Below are 19,644 nucleotides of genomic sequence, written 5' to 3' on the forward strand. Positions count from 1 at the left end.
TTTGCCAATAAATCTAAATGAGATTTTCATTTATTATATTTTTTAACTAAAGGAATCTTCCAAGACGATGAAATTCATCTGCAAATAAGTCATTGCGCTCCATGGATCACGGCATTTTCAGGTTTTAAACACTCTAAATGTTATGTAGCTGCCTTCAACAGGGATAAACACCTGACACACAGTATAATTCTGTTAGTAAAAATGCTAATGGTGCATAACTTGACTTTATTATGTCATGCTGATTTATAACAGGTTGTTGTTTTTGATTATTTCTTTCTTAATCAAGTGGAAAAAAATTGTCCAAACGGCCTAAGTAAGGTTTTGCCAGAGCATCTCAATCAGATTTAAGTCTGGGCTTTGACTAGACCTGTCCAAAACATGTTTTGGAGCCATTGAGAGGTGGAGTTGCTGTCATGCTTTTGGATCATTTTCCTGCTGCATATAACCCACTTCTTTTTAGGTGTGATCATCAAAAACTGATGACTGAGGGGTATTCTGTTGTAGAGCATGTGATGAATTTAAACCTGTGGTAAGAGAAAAACAAAAATCCAGATTCTGATGCTGATCTATCTGTTTTCTCTAAAATTCTGTTAAGTTTTTTTGCCAGACATAAAAGGATGGACACCTATGAAAAAGATCCTCCAGATACAATTTTATACCAAATTTAGGACAGGCTGTTTGCTGTCAATTTCCTCATTTGTTTTTGAATTTCTTTTGATCATGTTACATTTTTTTATGTTTTGCCCCAATTTGTCTTGTTTGGCCGTTCCTATTAGAGTGACTTCTTGACTCACAGTTGATCACGCTTTTATCAATAAGGAACGTTGATAAACTATATTTGTTATGTCCTCTGTGTTTTAACAATAACTAATGGATGCTAACAACAACAACAAAAAAAGACTTATATGTCTTCCGATTGATAATTCTGTTAACATTGTAGTGGAAGCAATGAGTAATGAGAGCTATCACAGTAAGCCGTTGGCAGGACGTAAACCGTTGGGACATTATTAGCCATTCACCCAAGGCCACTGACTGAATTGACATAAATTCATATTACCCCTTAAATTATGACCAGATTAGTCTTGCCGCACATAATGAAGATCAGGACTCGCCGTGCTATTTGTGATGAGATATTAGATCCAAATCAAAGCTAAAATCTTGTGTCACTTCGCTTGCCCCCGGCATCAGTCATGGTCAATGCTGTGAGACCGAAGACCCTCACAGGAAGTGGCACAATTAATACAGCTCATCAGCAACTGCCAGGACAGGAAGCGGCCAAATCAAACATGGTATTTTCTCATTATTGCCGCTACCGCTCTAAGGAGAATTCCCATCCAGTTTGGAGAAATCATCTTCCATGTGTTATTGTCAGCGAATAGTAATAGGCTTTGGAAAAAAACACACACAAAAAAAAACGGCACATTTGTCACTGCATGGGCAAAATAACTTTGAACCCATGCGAAGTACTGTAATGTACTTGGGAAAAGAACGAGGCATTCTGTTTGTGTGCTCGTCTCTCATTATGTTCGGTTTATTTTTCTCTTGTTGTGGGTGTGCACCTGCTGCGTAAATGTGTGCCCAGGAAGAAGGTGAAACACGCCTTCTGTTTCTCTCCTCCCCTCACTGCTAATATATATGTATATATATATATTTTTTTTTTTTCAAACTGTGTCGTGTTTTCAGAGAAATTTAGTAATTTTGCAAGGTTTTTCGTGTGAAGTCTCTTCAGAGAGGCAGGGGTGGTGTTGTCCGTGAAAATGACAGGCGCAGCCTCCTGTTTGTATGGGATCATTCAGAAAATAAATAAATAATAAAAAATTTGTCTAACTTGTGTGTGACTGAATTTCCAACACACTCCTCCATTCACACATAACCTGCGTCTTCTGTCTCTGTTTCTTCTTGTTTACCCTGCAGGATTTCTGAGCACGGGGGACCAATCTGCTAAGGGGAACTATGGTTTGTTGGACCAGATCCAAGCTCTGCGCTGGCTCAATGAAAACATTGAGCACTTTGGAGGAGACCCAGAGAGAATCACGATCTTTGGCTCCGGAGCCGGTGCTGCCTGTGTAAACCTTCTCATCCTGTCCCATCATTCTGAGGGTAAATTTCTTTTAGCATCACGGCCATGCTGCTTGTCAAAGGATGTTAGCGTTTTGGAAGAGGGTTTCGTTTCTGGGTGTTGTAATTGTTTTATTTAACGCCCGGCGTACAACCGATCAACATATTTGTCAATGGTATAAAATGGATGTGATTTTGCCTGGATAGTGTTTTATTTTCCACTCCTGTATCAAACCTTTTTTTTTTTTCTTGCTGCAGTGACAGCTGGAGGTATTTTTGGGTGCATGTCTCTCCCAGCTTTGCACGTTCACAAACTGAACGTTTCGTCAGCTCATCTTTTCGAGAAATAGCCCAAAGATCAGTCAGATTGCGCAGATGTCTGGTCAGTGTTCAAATCTCGCCACAGAATTTCAAATTAATTTAGGCCTAGACGTAGACCGGACCGCTTTGATGTGTTAATAATAACTCATTTTATTTTTAGGCGCCTTTGTAGACACTCAAGGACGCCGAACAAGAACAAGAAGTTAAAGACAAGAAGTGCATAGAGAGAAAACAGGGAAGCTGAATAATGCAATAAAAATAAAATAAAACGCAGGGTGACGTGTAGCTAGTTTTCTGCCATGTACAGTTCTCTTTGGTCACATCCGAGAAGGGCACCTTTTAGCACATATTCGCCGTGTCCTTTTGACAGCCCGTGATAAACTGCAAATAGAACATTCTCTCACTCCTACTCTTCCATAAAAGCTAGCTTTGTGGAGTGTGTTTTGTGGAGTGTGTGATTGAAAGTTGTCCTTGCAACAGGCTTTCCCGCAGCTCTCCAAAGTTACCATGGGCCTCTTCGCTGCTTCCTCCTCTACTTAGAGGAGCTAGTTAGCTTAGATCGATGACTACTGTATGTCTTTGTTGGTTTGCAGTTATGTGGCGCTCTTTAAATATTCCAGTGATTAAACAAAGCCCTGTGAGAAAGGCGGTGGCTCAGGAGGCAGCAATTTGTCCTGTAAGTTCAAACCTCGCTCGTTTCAGGTTTTTTGTTTTTTTATTTGCTCAACAATGTTGAAATTATGCATCATTCTGTATTGGTCTAGTCAGTGAAATCTGCACATGAAAAAGATCAACAGGTATAAACTTTAGTTGTTTTTTTTTCTTATAAGCATCTAAGGTATCTAAAAATTATTTTCAAGTTTTGCTGGACAGCTAAGGTTCTCCCCTTTTTCAGATTCAACAGACTAATCTGCAGTTTAATCTCATCCGTTTGTTAGTGGGCGACATTTAGAAGGATATGTTTTATTCCGTGGAGGAAAAGCTAGAGCTCTGCTCTCTTAGTGACGAAGTCACAAGCTCACACACAAACACACACACAGCTACCATATCTACATAGCATGAGAAGGAAACACAAGAGAGACGGATATCTAGTTAAGATTATCACTCTGATTACTTCCCGTAGAGCAAATAGGCAAAACAGCATTTACTTCCTTTAAATTCAATTTGCTGACACATATTCCGAATTAATCTATTCTTTGAAACACTTTGTTCATCCTGAACTCAAACAAGCTCTGAATGCAGTGACCCATGACATGACTCAGATGCCGTGCTTTAGCAGATTCTGCGCAGCCTGAAGATTCACTGGGAGTCGTTGTCATATATGCTGCCTGATAAATATTTATCTGAAAACATAATACAGCTGAATAAAGCGATATCCATGTCGGCTCAACGTGACTAAGTTCGACTGTGGACCAAAACACCCTTAAGCCATCTCTGTTGCTCCCGAGTGCTTTGTGATGGGGCGTTTACACTCAGGAGTTCTGCTTTTATCTCTTCTACAACAAACAGACACACGAGGTTTTTGAAGCCAAAATCTGAAACTTTTATGAGTTTACTCAAAAGAATCAGTTAGTCCAAGTCGCATTCAGTTCATTTTTTTGTTGTTGTTGTTGTTGCTTCAAAGTAGACAGGCTTTCCTATGATCATTTTAAAGGTAAGAAGTAATTTCACATTTAATCTAAAACTCTTTGATTTTACATTTAAAGTTATGAGTTTGAGTAGGATGAACATTTTGTGGGTATTTTTATAAAGTACAACGTTTCCAATGGTTACTATAAACATGCAATTTTTAAGAAATTTTTGCAGTGGTCTTAATTTTTAATTTTTTTTTCAAAGCTGTTTATTACTCTGTACACTGAGAGTGCAGGACTCAAGTCAAATTCTTTAAATGAGTGCACTTTATTGGCCAATAGAGCAGAAGTCTAGTAGATGTACAGCATATGATGGGCTGAAATAAAGTTTCTCATTTCATAAACTGATGAAGCACAATCTTCCTTTGAGTTATTAGGTAATCAGATACCCAAGGAGGGGAGACGTGTCTGTAACAGCTGCAGGAAATTACTTGGTCAGAAATGTCTGTCCAACAAATTACGTTCAATCTTCTTGGTAACCCATAAAACATGTAACATCTAAACTTTTATTGTCAGATGAAAAGTCAGAGTATCCACTGGGTTTCAACCCATATTCAACACAGCATCCTTGTATCACTTAGGATGAAGGACGTTTAGCTTGGTTATTGGTAACTACTTCTCCTCCACAATATATTTTATGTATTATTGTTATAGAAAGTTGTAGCTCAGACTGTCTAAAGCTATTTTTTTTTCCAACCAAAAGTTGAAAAGTGAAAATAGTAACCCGTCATTTTTGCACTATGTGGTTCCAAGTTGAGGAATAAGTCCATTCAAAAAGACAAACTTTACGGAAAAAAAATAAGTAAAAAAAAATTACAAGGAATTTGAAGCAAAATATGAAGAAATCTTGTGTTATCAAGATGATAACACAAGATGTGTCATCGTCTTGTGTTAGGGATGACACAAGACAAACGTTCTTGCTAGCTCTCGGTCCACTTTGAGTTGTGTTATTCAGAAAAGTCCGCCACGTGAGCCGGCAATCGCAAACTAAACTCATCATTTTTTTCGCCATGCTATTACTTGTCTGTAAACTGACAATAAAATAAACTATAAAACTGGGTTTTGTTGAGTAAATTTATACTCTTGAAGTGGATAAATGAAAATTATGGAATGAAACTGACAGCTTCTCGTCTCTAAAACACCCACCAGATGTTTGTCCACTAATCCTCTCATGTGACAGTGTTTGCTGGAGCTGAGAGGAGAGTCAGAGAGAGAGAGAGAGAATGGTGCTCTAAACTTTCAGATTATTACTTTACTGTTAACCTTCACACTGACTCAGTGACCCAGGACAGATTAATAAAATTTATCTGCAAAAAGAAGCGAGTCCTCTGTGCAGTCAAGAGGGAAGAAATGCTCACAATAATCTTAAAATAAAACCTTTTTTTTTATGTTGCATTGGCTATCACACATGTAGTTAAAAAATGTTTTCACCCATGCTTTGATCTATACCATTCGATTGTAGCTCTGGTTCTTTAGGATTGCGAACATTGACTGCAATCTCAAGTCTTTAGCTGCTTCTGACTAGTTTTTTGGTTTGCTTTGTATTTAACTCCATTTATCTTCCCATCAACTTTGACCAGCCTCCTTTAAAAAAAGGCCTTCCTGCAGCATGATGCTGCCACCATCTGGTCTTACAGTAAGAATGGCGTGTTCAAGACAGGGTTTGTTTTTTTTCCCCCCCATAAAAGCCTTCCACATCTTTGCTGTCACATAAAATTTAAAACTTTAGATCTGTGGTCTGTAACTTTACATCACCGTGCCTCTTAAAAACATTGGTCAAAAGCAATGAGTTTTTTTCCCTAATTTTATTGAGTGGAATCAGAGTAAAAGAGGGCTGAATATCAATGAATGTAGCATTTCTTTTAAAAAAGATTTTTAGTTTTGTCAAACTGACAGTTATATTTGCTTTTACTTTACAAGTATGGATTACTTTCTTCGCCTGTCACATAAAATCCTGATCAAATTCGGTAAAGATGAAAGCTGCTGCTTGAAAAACGTCTGTGAGCGTTCGCATAGACACACTTTTGCGAGCTCAAGTTTGTTTTTTCATGTCAAAATGCCAGTGATAATTTAACTTAAACCTGCGCAGCTTCGGAAAACGTCCGTGCTAGTTTTTACGGTTCTTGCTTTGCACCAACAAATGAAAGGAGTACCGCATGAATTTGCTCGTTTGAACATCAGCCGTAACAGCGCAGAGTGCGGCAAAGAGTTTTTCTCTTCTTTATTTTTATTTTTTTTAAGAAGTACAGCATGTTACGTGTTTGCAGAGGAGAGACGAGATAAAGGAGCGGGGTTGGAGCTGCAGCTGAGAGGCTTTCTTAATTGATTTCACAGGGAGAGGAGCGGGGGTGGGGCACATGCAGAATATGAGGGTGGGGTGTGGGGGGCTTAATTATTAATGACAGAATCTGCAGATAAAACAGAGGGACAGCAAGTCTTTTTACATAACTGTGCATCGGTGCAACAGTGCGAGGAGTTCTCGCTTCCTTTCAGTCTTTCTCGCTTCATCCAATCAGCCCACAGCTGGGTACGGAGTTTGTCACTGTTTTTGCCGCTGCCGACTCTCGCTGTATGTAATGGAAAACACTCCTTTTTTTTTTTCCTCACTAATGTTCATAATGATCTTCTCCAGCTGTTAAAAGCAGCACGTTATGCGTCTCAGCCCGCTTTGTACATTATAGTCTTCGATTCCTTCTCCAGGATGTGCATTATTTAAAGCACTCACACTGGAAGGCCTTAAAGGCCTCCTTAGTTGCTGAACAAAAGGAAGGGGGAAAAAATGCTACTCAGAAGAGCATACATGTTGCATGTGTATTAATTTGTGGTTTTGCTTTGTGCAGGCCTGTTCCAGAGGGCCATCGCTCAGAGCGGCTCAGCCATTTCCAGCTGGTCAGTCAACTACCGACCTCTGACCTACACCAAGATTCTGGCCAAGAAGGTGGGCTGCACCCTGGGGGACATGGCAGAGCTGGTGGACTGTCTGCGGCGGAAGAGTTTCCGGGAGCTGGTGGACCAAGACATTCAGCCCGCCCGCTACCACATCGCTTTCGGGCCCGTGGTGGACGGGGACGTGGTGCCGGACGACCCGGAGATCCTCATGCAGCAGGTTGACGATGACTTGCGAATATCTGAAAAGATCCTGCAGAACTGTGGCAGATTCTTGTTGTTCCTTTAACAAGCGGTGTGTTTAGATTACTGTCCTCTCCTGACGTGTGTTCTTCAGGGCGAGTTCCTCAACTATGACATACTGCTGGGCGTCAACCAGGGAGAAGGCTTGAAGTTTGTGGATGACAGTGAAGGAGAAGATGGGATCTCTGCAGCTTCGTTCGACTACACGATTTCAAACTTCGTGGACAACCTGTATGGATACCCTGATGGTCAGATCACAATCTCTCTTACCTTATCATGGCTAACTAGTCCCTCGCTGATATCTGTATCTTTTCCTCTTTTGCGTTTTTTTTGTAGTTTCCAGTTATAGCAACTATTGGAATCAAAATGCAGAGAAGGTCTATGAAAAACTTGTCATATTGTAGCAGAAATAATTTGAATGAATTTCCTTCGGCAGCATCTTATCAGTCTCTAGTAATCAGAGAAATGTTGACTCCAATAACAGTTCCTGAGTTCAGTTGTTTATGCTGACCTCCATATAGATCGCCATCATAGTGTCCTGATCTCTGGTGTTGCTGTTCTTTTTCAGATATTCTGCAGGAGATTTGCTTTACTCCTTGAGATAATTGTCCTTTTGTTAACCTTCTCCACCCCAGTGGTTCTAGGGCTGGTGCTTATTCTACTGACTAAGTATCCAAGTGTTTTAATTCATCTCTACAATTTTTCTTCCTAAGAAGGCAGTTTCCTTGTTTAGTTTTGTCACAATGCACCTTTTTTATTATTATTTGTGCATACCACAATATTAACACGTCAACTTGAAGTGAAGGTTATGTATGTAAAATGCCAGCTCTTGCGAGACAAAATGAAATAAAACGATGGATGGATGGATGGATGGATGGATGGATGGATGGATGGATGGATGGATGGATGGATGGATGGATGGATGGATGGATGGATGGATGGATGTGACTCTCAGTTACATGAGTCGTTTAACTGGCGCAGTGCCAATAAAAAATATTTTTGGGTTGAATTTGTTAGAGCAGCTTTAAACAACAACTGATGTTTGGAAACTTCAGAAAACTGATCAGATCAGCAACAGCAGCACCGTTAGACGGTTGTTACACACACTTGAAGCTGGACTTATTAACCCCATTGGACAATGTTAAAAGACTGATGCTGTTAAAGACCTGGGTCAAAAATGGCATTTCTGGACTGAATCGCCCAATTTTGTTACTGAACGGACGGCCTGACCTTTAATGTTAGGAAATACAGAGGAGTTATCTTTTGCAAAGTAAGCTCAAATCATCAACTATCCACCACCGTGTTTAATTTTTAATAGGCTGGATGGTTCCCAAATGTCTCGACTCTTTTCCTGTCACAGCAAAATACATTTTTTCATAAGTTTTGTGGTTTGTTTCAATCCAGCGCTGTACTGCCACCAACTTTTTAAAAAGAAAAGGTTTTCTCTTGCCTATTATTTCAACTTTCGAGAAACTTCACCATAATCTTTCAGTGTTTTGTTCACAATCCTTACCCTTTAACAAGCTAATTAAGATCAATACATTTACTGCATATTTGATACCTTTCCTTAGTATTATTTATTTGCCTCCATTTTACAATGAGGAACATGTTGTTACAGCTGTATTAAATTACCACACCCTCTGGTATTAAATGATTGCTTACATTGAATTTTGTTTTCTTTCCAAGGTAAAGATATTCTAAGGGAAACCATAAAGTTCATGTACACAGACTGGGCCGACAGGGACAACAGCGACATGCGCAGGAAGACCCTCCTGGCTTTGTTCACAGACCACCAGTGGGTGGCCCCGGCCGTCGCCACAGCCAAGCTTCACGCAGAGTTCCAGTCGCCCGTCTACTTCTACACGTTTCACCACCACTGTCAGACGGAGGCACGGCCGGACTGGGCGGACGCCGCTCATGGAGACGAGATCCCCTATGTGTTCGGGATTCCCATGGTGGGAGCCACTGATCTTTTCCCCTGTAACTTCTCCAAGAACGATGTAATGCTCAGCGCTGTGGTCATGACCTACTGGACCAACTTCGCAAAGACAGGGTAGGTTAAAGACCAAAATGTAGAAAGATTGAAGTACATAGTGCCACATTTATAGCTTATTGACTCACCAGGTAAAGGTGTGTATAGAGTCAGGGCAATGAAATTACTGATTAGATGTTTAGGAATCATTTCTGTGACGATTTGGTCACATGTCACTGATTTTGGGGATTTTCTTTTTACCCGCAATATTAAACTCTTTCCAAGAGCAAGTTTTGGAGATGTTTTTATCATCGTCTTCATGAAGGCCCTTAACATGCTTAGTGATAGATTACACATCAACCTTCACTAGGCTTTTTGTTTGCAGTTCCACTTGTTTGAAACTTATTTGCTGCTCTCACTTTAAATAGGAATATGTTTAGGTGCTAATATTAATGAATGGTGCTGCGTGTTACACCAGTGTGATGTTGGTGGAAGACGAGCTTAGCTGCAAAACTGATATTCTGTCTGATCTCATGAGGAAGAGAACCTCTTTATGATTAAACACTTTGCATTAACTCTGGCTTGCATGGATTTTATTAATGTTTCCCACTCACTTTTTTATAATCGACTTTTCCCATGGTGTTCGTTTCTTTCTAATCACTTTAGCAACACAAGCGAACATGAACAAGCATCAATGTACTTGATACCCTAAAAAGCGTGGAACAGCTGTTTCCTGGAATACTTCATAATTATGCAGATAACACTTTGCGGCACTTCCCTTTGAAGTCAAGTCTTGTTCAAATGCAGAGCATTTCATTTGTGTAACACTTTAATCAGTTAATCGTGTGGCAGGACTACAGCAGATGACATCATGAATGTACAGACACATAATCAGGAGCTTCTGTTAAGATTCTTGTCAGAACGAGGCATGAATGATCAGATCTGCCACTGCTTACTGTGTTACTCAAAGATTTACAACATATTGATATCTAATTAGTTCTCAATCAGGTCTTAAACCCAAATAAAAAATATTAAAACAGATTTTTTTATATATTTAATCTAAAAGAGGACTTAATTAGCATACAACTTGCTGGATGTGCAGATCTGGCGAGACGTTTTCATCCAAAATCACTTTTGTGAACTTTTAACAGGCTCGTTTTAACCATTCCTTTTCCACAGCAGAATAGCTACACCACTTGCATCCTTTTCTAAAATGATTTTCTAAATCAAAAATTGGTTGCCAACGTTTTAGTTCATTCTGACTGTTCTGGAAGTCACACTGGGTCAAAGCTATGCATACCACTCTGCAAGTTTTAACATTTGCTTAAATGTACCACAGCAACTTGTAAACCTCTGAAGCACATTTTGCCTCTTCATGAAATGTAAACGAAAATGGTGTGGCTTGAGATTTTAGCAGTTTGATTTCTCTTTTGTTCGTTCATCAAAGACTATGAACCATTTTATAGTTCATAGTCTATGAACTATGTGTGAGACTAGTGTGAGACTCGCACGTTTATCTTGGTTGCATTTAACCAGAAAACCCTTCACTACATTCAACCTGATGACCCATCTCGGGTCAATTAGCATTCACTTATGCATTTGAATTGCACCAGAGTTCACTTCAGCCTAACTGAGACCCATGTTTTTAGTTTGCATCAGAGTTCGATGGGTCATTCACACCTCCTGAATTCCTAGGCAAACAAACTAGAATGTGCTTAAACTGGACTAAACAGGGCTGGTGGGAATGTACCCTTATACATTTCTGTTTTAATCAGGCTAACATTGAGCTTATGGAAAAACCCAAATGTTAATGCTGTTAAAAATGTATTGACAAAGGTGAAAAGCTAGGCAAGTAGCTGAAGACAATGCAATTTGTATGAACTCTACCAATTCTGTCAAGGAGAGTTGTCAAATATCCACCAAGAATAACACCAGAAGCTTGTTAACTGCTACAAAAGTGTGTGGTTTCTGCAGTCCGTCCATGTCTCAGGAAGCAACAAATTCCATAACAGCAAAACAAAATGTTCTCCAAAAAAAAACTGGCATGAATTTCAACTTCTTTGATAGAGCGCTGTGTTTTAACACCGGATGTTTATCTGTTTAGAAACAGTGAATGATAGCAACTGTCATCTAACAGAAAAAAACAACCCTTGAATCTCTCCTTTTTCTGTTCCAGGGATCCTAATCTGCCTGTTCCTCAGGACACAACATTCATTCACACTAAGCCTAACCGTTTCGAGGAGGTGATTTGGACCAAATTCAGCTCCAAAGATAAGCAGTACTTGCATATTGGCCTGAAGCCACGTGTCAGAGATAACTACCGTGCCAACAAGGTTGCTTTTTGGCTTGAGCTTGTGCCGCATCTCCACAGCCTGCACGAAGAACTCTTAAACGCAGTCACAACTCGACTGCCGACTGGAGGCACCGGCCGACGCAAGGTGCCTCCTCCCGTCAACTCTTCGCCCCAAAAACCACCGGTGTCCACCTACCCGTCGGAACCTGACCCCGACAGCTCAGAGAGACCCCGCCCCACTCCCTTCCCAAGTGAAACGAGGGACTACTCCACTGAGCTGAGCGTGACAGTGGCCGTGGGCGCGTCGCTTCTCTTCCTGAACGTGCTGGCTTTTGCCGCACTTTACTACAAACGGGATAAGCGCCACGAACTCATGCAGAGGCGTCACCGCCGGCTCTCCCCACAACGTGGCACAACAATGGGCATGGGGGTCGGCATGGGAGTTGTGGGCGCCCCACCGCACAACGACCTAGCGCTCAGTCAGGAGGAGGAGCTGATGTCACTGCAGATGAAGCAGCAGAGGGTGGAGCTGGAGCACGGGACACCCCTCCCTTCCCGTGCCCTCCACGGTGACCTGGAACCTCTTCGTCCTCCCGTGTGTCCCCCTGACTACACGCTGGCGCTGAGGCGGGCACCAGAGGACGTGCCACTGATGACCGCCAACACCATCACCATGATCCCCAGTACCATCAGCAGCATCCAACCGCTCCACCCATTTAACACTTACCCTCCTGTCCCGGCCCCTTCGTCAACACCTGTTCCCAGCCACAGCAACAATGCCCTGCCTCACCAACACTCTACTACCCGCGTATAGGACCAGGCACAAGCTCCGCTACTCCTTTGGGCTCACCAAGATGCACCACACAAACTGCTCCATTCCAACTTCACCTGTTTTACCCCCAACCTTCTTTGCCGTCTTCACATCTTCGCCCTCATCAAGCCCTCAGATAAAGCTGCAGTTTGTAAGATTTGAAGCGGTGAAATACCTCTAAGCTATTATCACATCTTAATGGGGACCGGATGGAGAAAGCACCCTTGTCATCACGCTTATTCGTGTAATAGCTCAGTGAAAATTCGGTGCTTAGGAAAGGTTGCTCGGTCACGCCGCTTTAGACCCGTAGCTCCCTCGAAGAGGGGTCATAATCAGTCAGACGTTTAACGTGGAGTTCGGTACACGCGTTTCCTTTCGTGTCAGTGTGGAGCAATGTTTAACAAAGAGTACAAACACACATTGTCATTCATTTAGGGAGAAGATCATACAGTAGCAAACAGCTTTGTGCGAGGCAGCATATGTCCCAGCAAGCTGTCTGTCATAAAGCGCTGGTTTCTTGAAGCTTACAAATTGCAGCTTTAAAAAGGCCCAATCTGGAAGGGGGATTTGGCACCCCATACAGAGCACAGTGCTCCAGCAGCTGTCTCTGCATTGTGATTTTAGAGATTACTGTATAGTGTGAAATATACTGCCGAGGCTTGGAATAGAACTGACGTTTGACAGCCACATATGACTAAATCTACTTTGGATTCATTTACAATATTCACCGTGGTTTGGAAAAGTGTCTTTACCCCTTGATCGTTTTCACGTTTTGTCACGACCACAAACTTTAACGGTTTCTATTAAGATTTCATTTGATAGACCAACATAAAGTAATACCTAATTGTGGGTGGAAGAAAAATAATGCACGGTTATAAAAATCTAAGAAGTGTGCTGAAAATTATTCTTTTTAAGTCTTGCCATGGATTGACAACTTGTGCCACATACCTTAATTTTGGAACAAGTACCACATTAGCATCATCATTTAGTATTATAATCTTATCAGATTTTTTTTACAGAACTTTAAAACAGTAGTACAATTGTATTTTTCATGTGTTTGTTGTGTTAGGTCATTGACATTGCATGATTTATAAATTTGTACGTTGAAATATTAACAAAAAGGAGTCAGTGAATTACAAGTGGAGCAGAGGAAAGTCCAGTCTTTCTCACCAGTCTTGATCTCAAAATCCAGAATGCCTGCGGTGCATAAAAAGATTATTCCTGTCAAAAAATTTTTTTAAAATAATAATAATTTGTACTTCTATATTGAATCTCTGCACTCAGTCACAGACACACAGCATGTTCCCTACAATCTCCTTTAGGGAACAAGTTGCTGCAGTGAAATATGACTTTAGCTTGTATTATTACTGCTATTATTAATAGCAGTTTTTGTGCTTAATTCCTGGGTTATTATTCGATTACCAAATAACTGGAAAAGCTGTAAAACGTTTTGACTTCAGCAGGTTAAACAGCACAAGTTGTGAGAAAGGTACCACCAGTGGTGGTTGCATTGTGCATTATTAGATATCCTCCACATGCAGCACTTTCAGACTTTTCTTCTTTTTTTAAAAAAATAATGGAACACCATGTACAATTTGCCTTCCACTCTATAACAGAGGCTACTTTGTGTTGGTCCGTAAAACAAAAATCCCACAATGTGGAAATACTTCTGCCAAAAGTATATAAGCTTTTTCTTGTTAGTTTTATTTTTTTTAAGATTTACTTAATTTGGGGGTTTTATTGATAGTTAACAAAAGTAAAAGACTTACAGAGAGAAAAGGAGAAGATAGTAGCTGTACATGTTCATGCCAGGTCTACCGCAGCGGCAGGCAAAGACCCACAATGCATTTTAAAATTCAGTTTAAAAACAGTTAAAACTTTTCCATTTTGGGGGGCACAGGGGTGCACATGTCTACAGATTTCCAGATTGGGACTTGACCTGTCAGGCCTCGCAGAAAGTAGCTGAACCCCATTCAGCAGGACGCGGCCTGGAATCCAGGCTGCCCATAAGAACTCACCGCATCCACACCTCCCAGGCTCCACTCATGTCCATCACTTTCCTTGTTCCTCACTCATCATCTCTGTCTCTTTCCTCCACCTCAGATCAAGTGAGTCCTCCCCACGCTTTTGCCGCCGTTCCGTCCTCCTGCCCATGCATCCACTCTTGTAGCTCTTTTTTTTTTCTTTTTCGCGTCCTCCTTCTCTCAGTCACTTCTAGACTCTCTTTTCCTTTTAGAGTCTTTTATACAAAAAAAATGAAAAACAGAAATGTAAATGATGTATTATTAATAAATTGTAAGGATATGAATGAAAAAAAAAAAAAAAAGATATTCTGATATCTCGTTTTTACCAGCATTCTTGGTGCCAAGTACTGTGATGAAGTTCCTTTTTGGCCGGCGTCCGGTGGACCGCTTGCCGAGGTCCGTCCTGACTGTATCTCATGAAGAAAAAAAAAAACAAGGAGTCCCCATCAAAAGAAAGTGCCAACCCCTTTATCTTTCATTTCAAACCACACACACACACACACACACCCACACACTTTGTGTTTTATTTACACTCAATGTTGCACTGTGTGCTGGTCTCTTCTATAAAAGGAAATCAGATTCAATATATCCTCATTTAGAAGAAGAAAATATATGAAGTTTTATTAACTACTTTGCTGTGTGGGATAGTTGCATGATTTTTTTTTTGTGTGTGTGGGGCAGAGTTTTCATTTCAATAATTTCGATTGCCTTGTTTGGTTATTTTCCATTGAATTGTTTTGCTTTTGGAAATATTTCATTTTCTATTTTAATATCAGCTGCACTTTGTGGTACTTCGGAAAGTATAAAAGTATTAAAGAGATGAATATTGTGTAAAGCTATGATTATAACAAAGAGAGTAAATATTCCCTCTTTATTTTATTCTATTTCTTTTTTCCATTTACTAACACCGCGGCTGTGCCACAAGACTACCAGAGACTGATGAAAGCCTTGTTTTATTTTTAATCCCCCCATTTTTTTTATTTTTCTTTTAAAGCTGTCAAGTTTGCACAGTCACTGTCTCTCAGCCTCTTACGAGGAAAGCACTTTTTACGTTACAAAAAGAAAAACAGAGACATGACTTCTTCACATGAATAATCCAAGCAAGGGTCATGTATGTGACTGATATTAAGTTAATGCTTCAAGCATCTGAGGACGACTCAATTGTTCTTTTTTTTTTTTTTTTTTTGTCGTCGTCTCATGGTTTTCGCTTCGGCACGGCGGGTGAAAAGAAAATATATATTTATGGTAAAACAAAAAACAAAACAAACAAAAACAAAACGATGAGAGCCTTGTATGATTGTGTCACTTGTTTCGCACAACTGATCACAAGGATGGGTCGTACCCCGGACAATATTTGGGGGGGATGGAAAAAAAAAGGAGAAAAGACAAAAAGGAAAAACTGTGACATTAGAACAACACTGAAGCGGTGAGAAGCAGTGACTCACTGGCGACGACGACGAAACAGTCTGTGTGATCCGTCAAATGCGCAGAGGATGCGGTGGGGGCAGGGGGTTAGGTGGTGGGGAAAATCCTGACGTTACTCACACCTTGTACCAGAAAAAAGCGAGGCGACTGGGATTAGCATCTGTAACGTCCTGCGTCCCCCGCGTGCTTAGGATGCCGACGCTCCCGGATCCAGACTGCCATCCCTCACGCTGGGCTGGAGCGAGCTGGGAGGACGAAAAACCAACAAAGAGAACCACACAAACTGAACTTTATTTTTTATTTTTAAGTGTACGAGAACAAACTGGAATTTGTAAATATTATGTTTTGTCGTTTGGTTTGGAGTGATTGGCCCGGAATTTTTTTCTTTGAGACAACAGGTGCAAGTTTAGATGTCTTAACATGATTTCAACGCTCACGCACACATAGCCGGTTTGATCAGCTGTTGTTTACAATGTCTTGCCAAACTATTCGTAGGGCTACCCCTCCTATCCCCCCCCCCCCCCCGAACTTACTTGTCACATTGCAGCCACAAGTTTCCATGCAGGGATCTCGCTCAATACACCAACACAAACTAAAATTGTGAAGTGGAAAGAAAAATTATAAATGATTTTACAATTTTTTTTTCACAATTGTGAATTTTGGCATGCGTTTGTATTCAGCCTCCATTGATTCAGGTTATTGTAGAACCAGTTTTTTTTTTTTAGATATTCTCTACCAGTTTTGCACAGATTTACAATAACATTCAGATCTGGGTTTTTTATTATTTTTTAATTCATTCTTTAAAACTAAGTAATGCCGACATAGTTCTTGGTTTTTATTGAACCTTCACCCCAGTTTCATGTCTTCTGCAGCCTCAAGCAGGTTCGACCAACTTTTACTAACTATGTGCCTTCTGGGCACTGCTGGTTGGTCTGGATTTTATTTAGAGTAAGTTATTTAGAGCATCAGAGTAAAGGCTGGATACCACCATTTGGTCTATTTTTCGGATTCTTGTTGGTTAATACCATTAGTCCTTTAGCTTGATGGTGTTCCATCGCAATAAATCCCAATCAGATGCATCGAAGTTTGTGACTGTAATGTAGCAAAAGGTGAGTATTTTTGCAAGGCACTGTAACTGAGTTCATGATCAAATCTTATAAGGTGGGCACATGAGAATATCTATCAGCATACATGAATGATTTAAAAAATAAAAAAAAAAAAGCAAAAGCATGGTTGAGGTAAACAAACAGAAAAAGGAATGCTTTCTGGCTCCAAGCGGCCCAGGTCTCGTGATTATCTACGGTAGTCTAAAGCATTACACCGTGCACACTTGGCACCGTCCTATCAATCATACAAGGCAGCTTTTGAATGAAATGAGGTCTCTCATTGGTGAAGAAGCCAAAGAACAGCTGCAGAGAACAGATGAAGGAAGGGGAAACAGGAAGGATTTGAGTAATGAGACAGAAGAAAGAAAAAAACCAGATTTTGTTACAAATTGGCTCAAAGCAAGCCGTAAATCAAGAAATTCAATTTGTGACGCTGGTGTACTTGGTTGTTATTGTCTCACGTCGTCTTGAGCATACGGTATATACCCACGTAACTGGAAGGTTGTGAAATCCTTTGTGCTCTTTTGGTCTTATTTCGAACTATATTCATAGTGGTTGTTTTTGCTAACTTTTGCAGTTTCTGTCTGCACATCCTGTCAACGGGATTGTTGACCCAGCTGTTTGATGTGAGTTTCAGTTACCCTCGCTTCTGCAGTAATCATAGCGAAATGCTTTGTTTTTATCCCGTCCCCTTCTTTTGGAAACAAGGGTTGAAACCAGCCAACAGAAAACGGAAGCACACTCACCAAGTCTACATGTTTACACTACAGTTCTGACGTTGGCTGACAATTGGCATTACACAGACTCAAATATCCTATTCTTGAAACTTTTGATGCCAGATGGTACAGTGAAGGCTTGCACCTGTTTGTCTGTTTCATTTAGTCTGACTCAGTAACCTGCTTGAGGCGCAAAATACACAGAGGGAGCATATTTGACAACGAGGAGTTGAGAGAATTAAAGTTAATATTTCTATTTCAAATAGAGGCTATTACACACTGTCTGTTGTGTATCTGAACTGGAAAACATTAAAAGACATTCTTAAACAAATGCTTTGCCATCATTTTTATGGCCAAAGTCCTGTTGAAGCTGCAATGCTTCGTTTGGCCACTTGAGGGCAGAACGACAATTAAATAAAGAGTCTACAGCAGCTATTTGCTTTCAGTCCCTGCATATTTAGACCTGTTATAAGTTCTTTGGTGCTTAATAAATCACTTGCTTTCAGGCTTTAATGTAGCACTAGCCCAGATGACCCAAAGTGATGTGAAAAAGTGTTTAACCCACCGACAGATTTATTTATAGTTTCAGACAAATTTAAAAAATATACAATTTAATAAGCAGCTATCACTAGACACCCCCAGGCAGGATTAATGTCAGACATTCAGAATCAAGACATCAACTCAACAGAGCCTGTTTGACAACATGAAGTAAACTAGACATCATAGCAAAACATCATCCTGTGGTCTTCAGAAATTCAAAAACATGTGGAAATCGTCATCTGTAAGCATGTTATGAAACCATTCCTAAAACTTTTGTACTGCAGTAAAACGCAGAGAGACCTATCATTTGTCATAAACCAGGATTTTATTGCTAAAAAGGGTGGCACAACCAGTTATTAGATTTAAGAGGCAGTGATTTTTTTTCTCATAGTGCATTGAAAAATTGGTTCAATAGCTTTTTCCCTCATCATATGAAATCATCATATAAAATGTTTTTTTTCTTTTACATAGGTTTGACATTGTTATCTATTGTTTATTGTCCCACCATGAAGCTCATGAGAAGCACATACATACAGTATGTATGTATGTATGTATGCATGTATATACTGTATATACAGTATATATATATATGAGAGCTAGAAGTGGTGTTCAGTCCTAAAAGTGGAATTAAAAGTCTTCCTATTTTTGTTTAAAACATAGAAGGGCATCACATACTACCGTAACTAAATGCTAAAGTGGTAAGTGGTTTGTGTTTTGCATAGAGTTGATCATTTTCACAAACACCAGTACTAATACTACAGAGAAAGTAAAATCACCCAGAAGTCCTCAAATCTGGGTCATCTGCCACTCTAAACATTTTAACACAAAATGCTAACATTAGAGCATGTATGATTTTACATTTGTAGATTTTTATTGGAGCATCCCAAACAATGAGTTAAATAAGATCCTTTTCTAATTTCATGTTTGACGCGGTGTTTTTCCTCCACATTGCAGTGCACAAGCCAAGGATAAACCAATCTAACTCTCGTTTAGTATTGTGGAACATAATATGCTTTCAAGCTTCCACTGGTACATATACGACCGCGTATGAAAATTCCTCTTTTGGCCATAGATTACTTGGTAATGTACCATTTTAATAAATAACCACTCGCGCAATTTCTGGGCCTACTGCCTCTTGTTCAGAGAAGGCTCTGACATCCCACCAGTATCAGCCAGCACTGAGACATGCAAGACAAACAACTATGCACACTCACATCCTTTACTGTCTTTTCTATTTTGGAGTTGCTAATTAGCCTAATATGCCTGTGTTTTGGACTGTGGGAGGAAGGCGTACCTGGGGAAAACCCACACATGCACAGATGGAAGGAGCTTTTTTACTGAATATTCATGAGACTATATATATATATATATATATATATATATATATATATATATATATATATATATATATATATATGTGTGTGTCTGTGCGTGTGTGTGTGATGATTTTTATTATTACTTTTGTTTTCCCCATCAAGAATCAGTAGCTTTATTGTACTATTTTCTTTTTCAAAACAATTCTTTGTAAGTCTGCCCTTTACTTTAAGAAGAAAAAATGTCCTCTCAGCTCCTTATGTGTCCACACAGACATTTACACAAACTGAAGTCTGACTTTAAT

At 40.0% G+C, this 19,644-nt stretch overlaps 1 protein-coding gene across 3 annotated transcripts in view; it reads left to right on the forward strand.

Annotated features, from left to right (window-relative positions):
- nlgn2b (neuroligin 2b) overlaps nt 1-17,817 on the forward strand; it is an 81,298-nt gene extending 63,481 nt beyond the window's left edge. For 2 of the 3 annotated variants that reach the window (XM_028032037.1, XM_028032039.1), the window contains 5 exons: nt 1,915-2,100; nt 6,851-7,116; nt 7,234-7,387; nt 8,826-9,192; nt 11,288-17,817. In XM_028032037.1, the coding sequence (XP_027887838.1) occupies nt 1,915-2,100; nt 6,851-7,116; nt 7,234-7,387; nt 8,826-9,192; nt 11,288-12,218 (1,904 nt within the window). In that variant the 3' untranslated portion in view covers nt 12,219-17,817. The remainder of the gene's footprint in view (nt 1-1,914; nt 2,101-6,850; nt 7,117-7,233; nt 7,388-8,825; nt 9,193-11,287) is intronic. The other variant, XM_028032038.1, reaches the window with a different exon arrangement.
- Nucleotides 17,818-19,644: the final 1,827 nt, after the last annotated feature.

Source organism: Xiphophorus couchianus, chromosome 11, assembly GCF_001444195.1.
Source record: "Xiphophorus couchianus chromosome 11, X_couchianus-1.0, whole genome shotgun sequence".
NCBI lineage: Eukaryota > Metazoa > Chordata > Actinopteri > Cyprinodontiformes > Poeciliidae > Xiphophorus > Xiphophorus couchianus.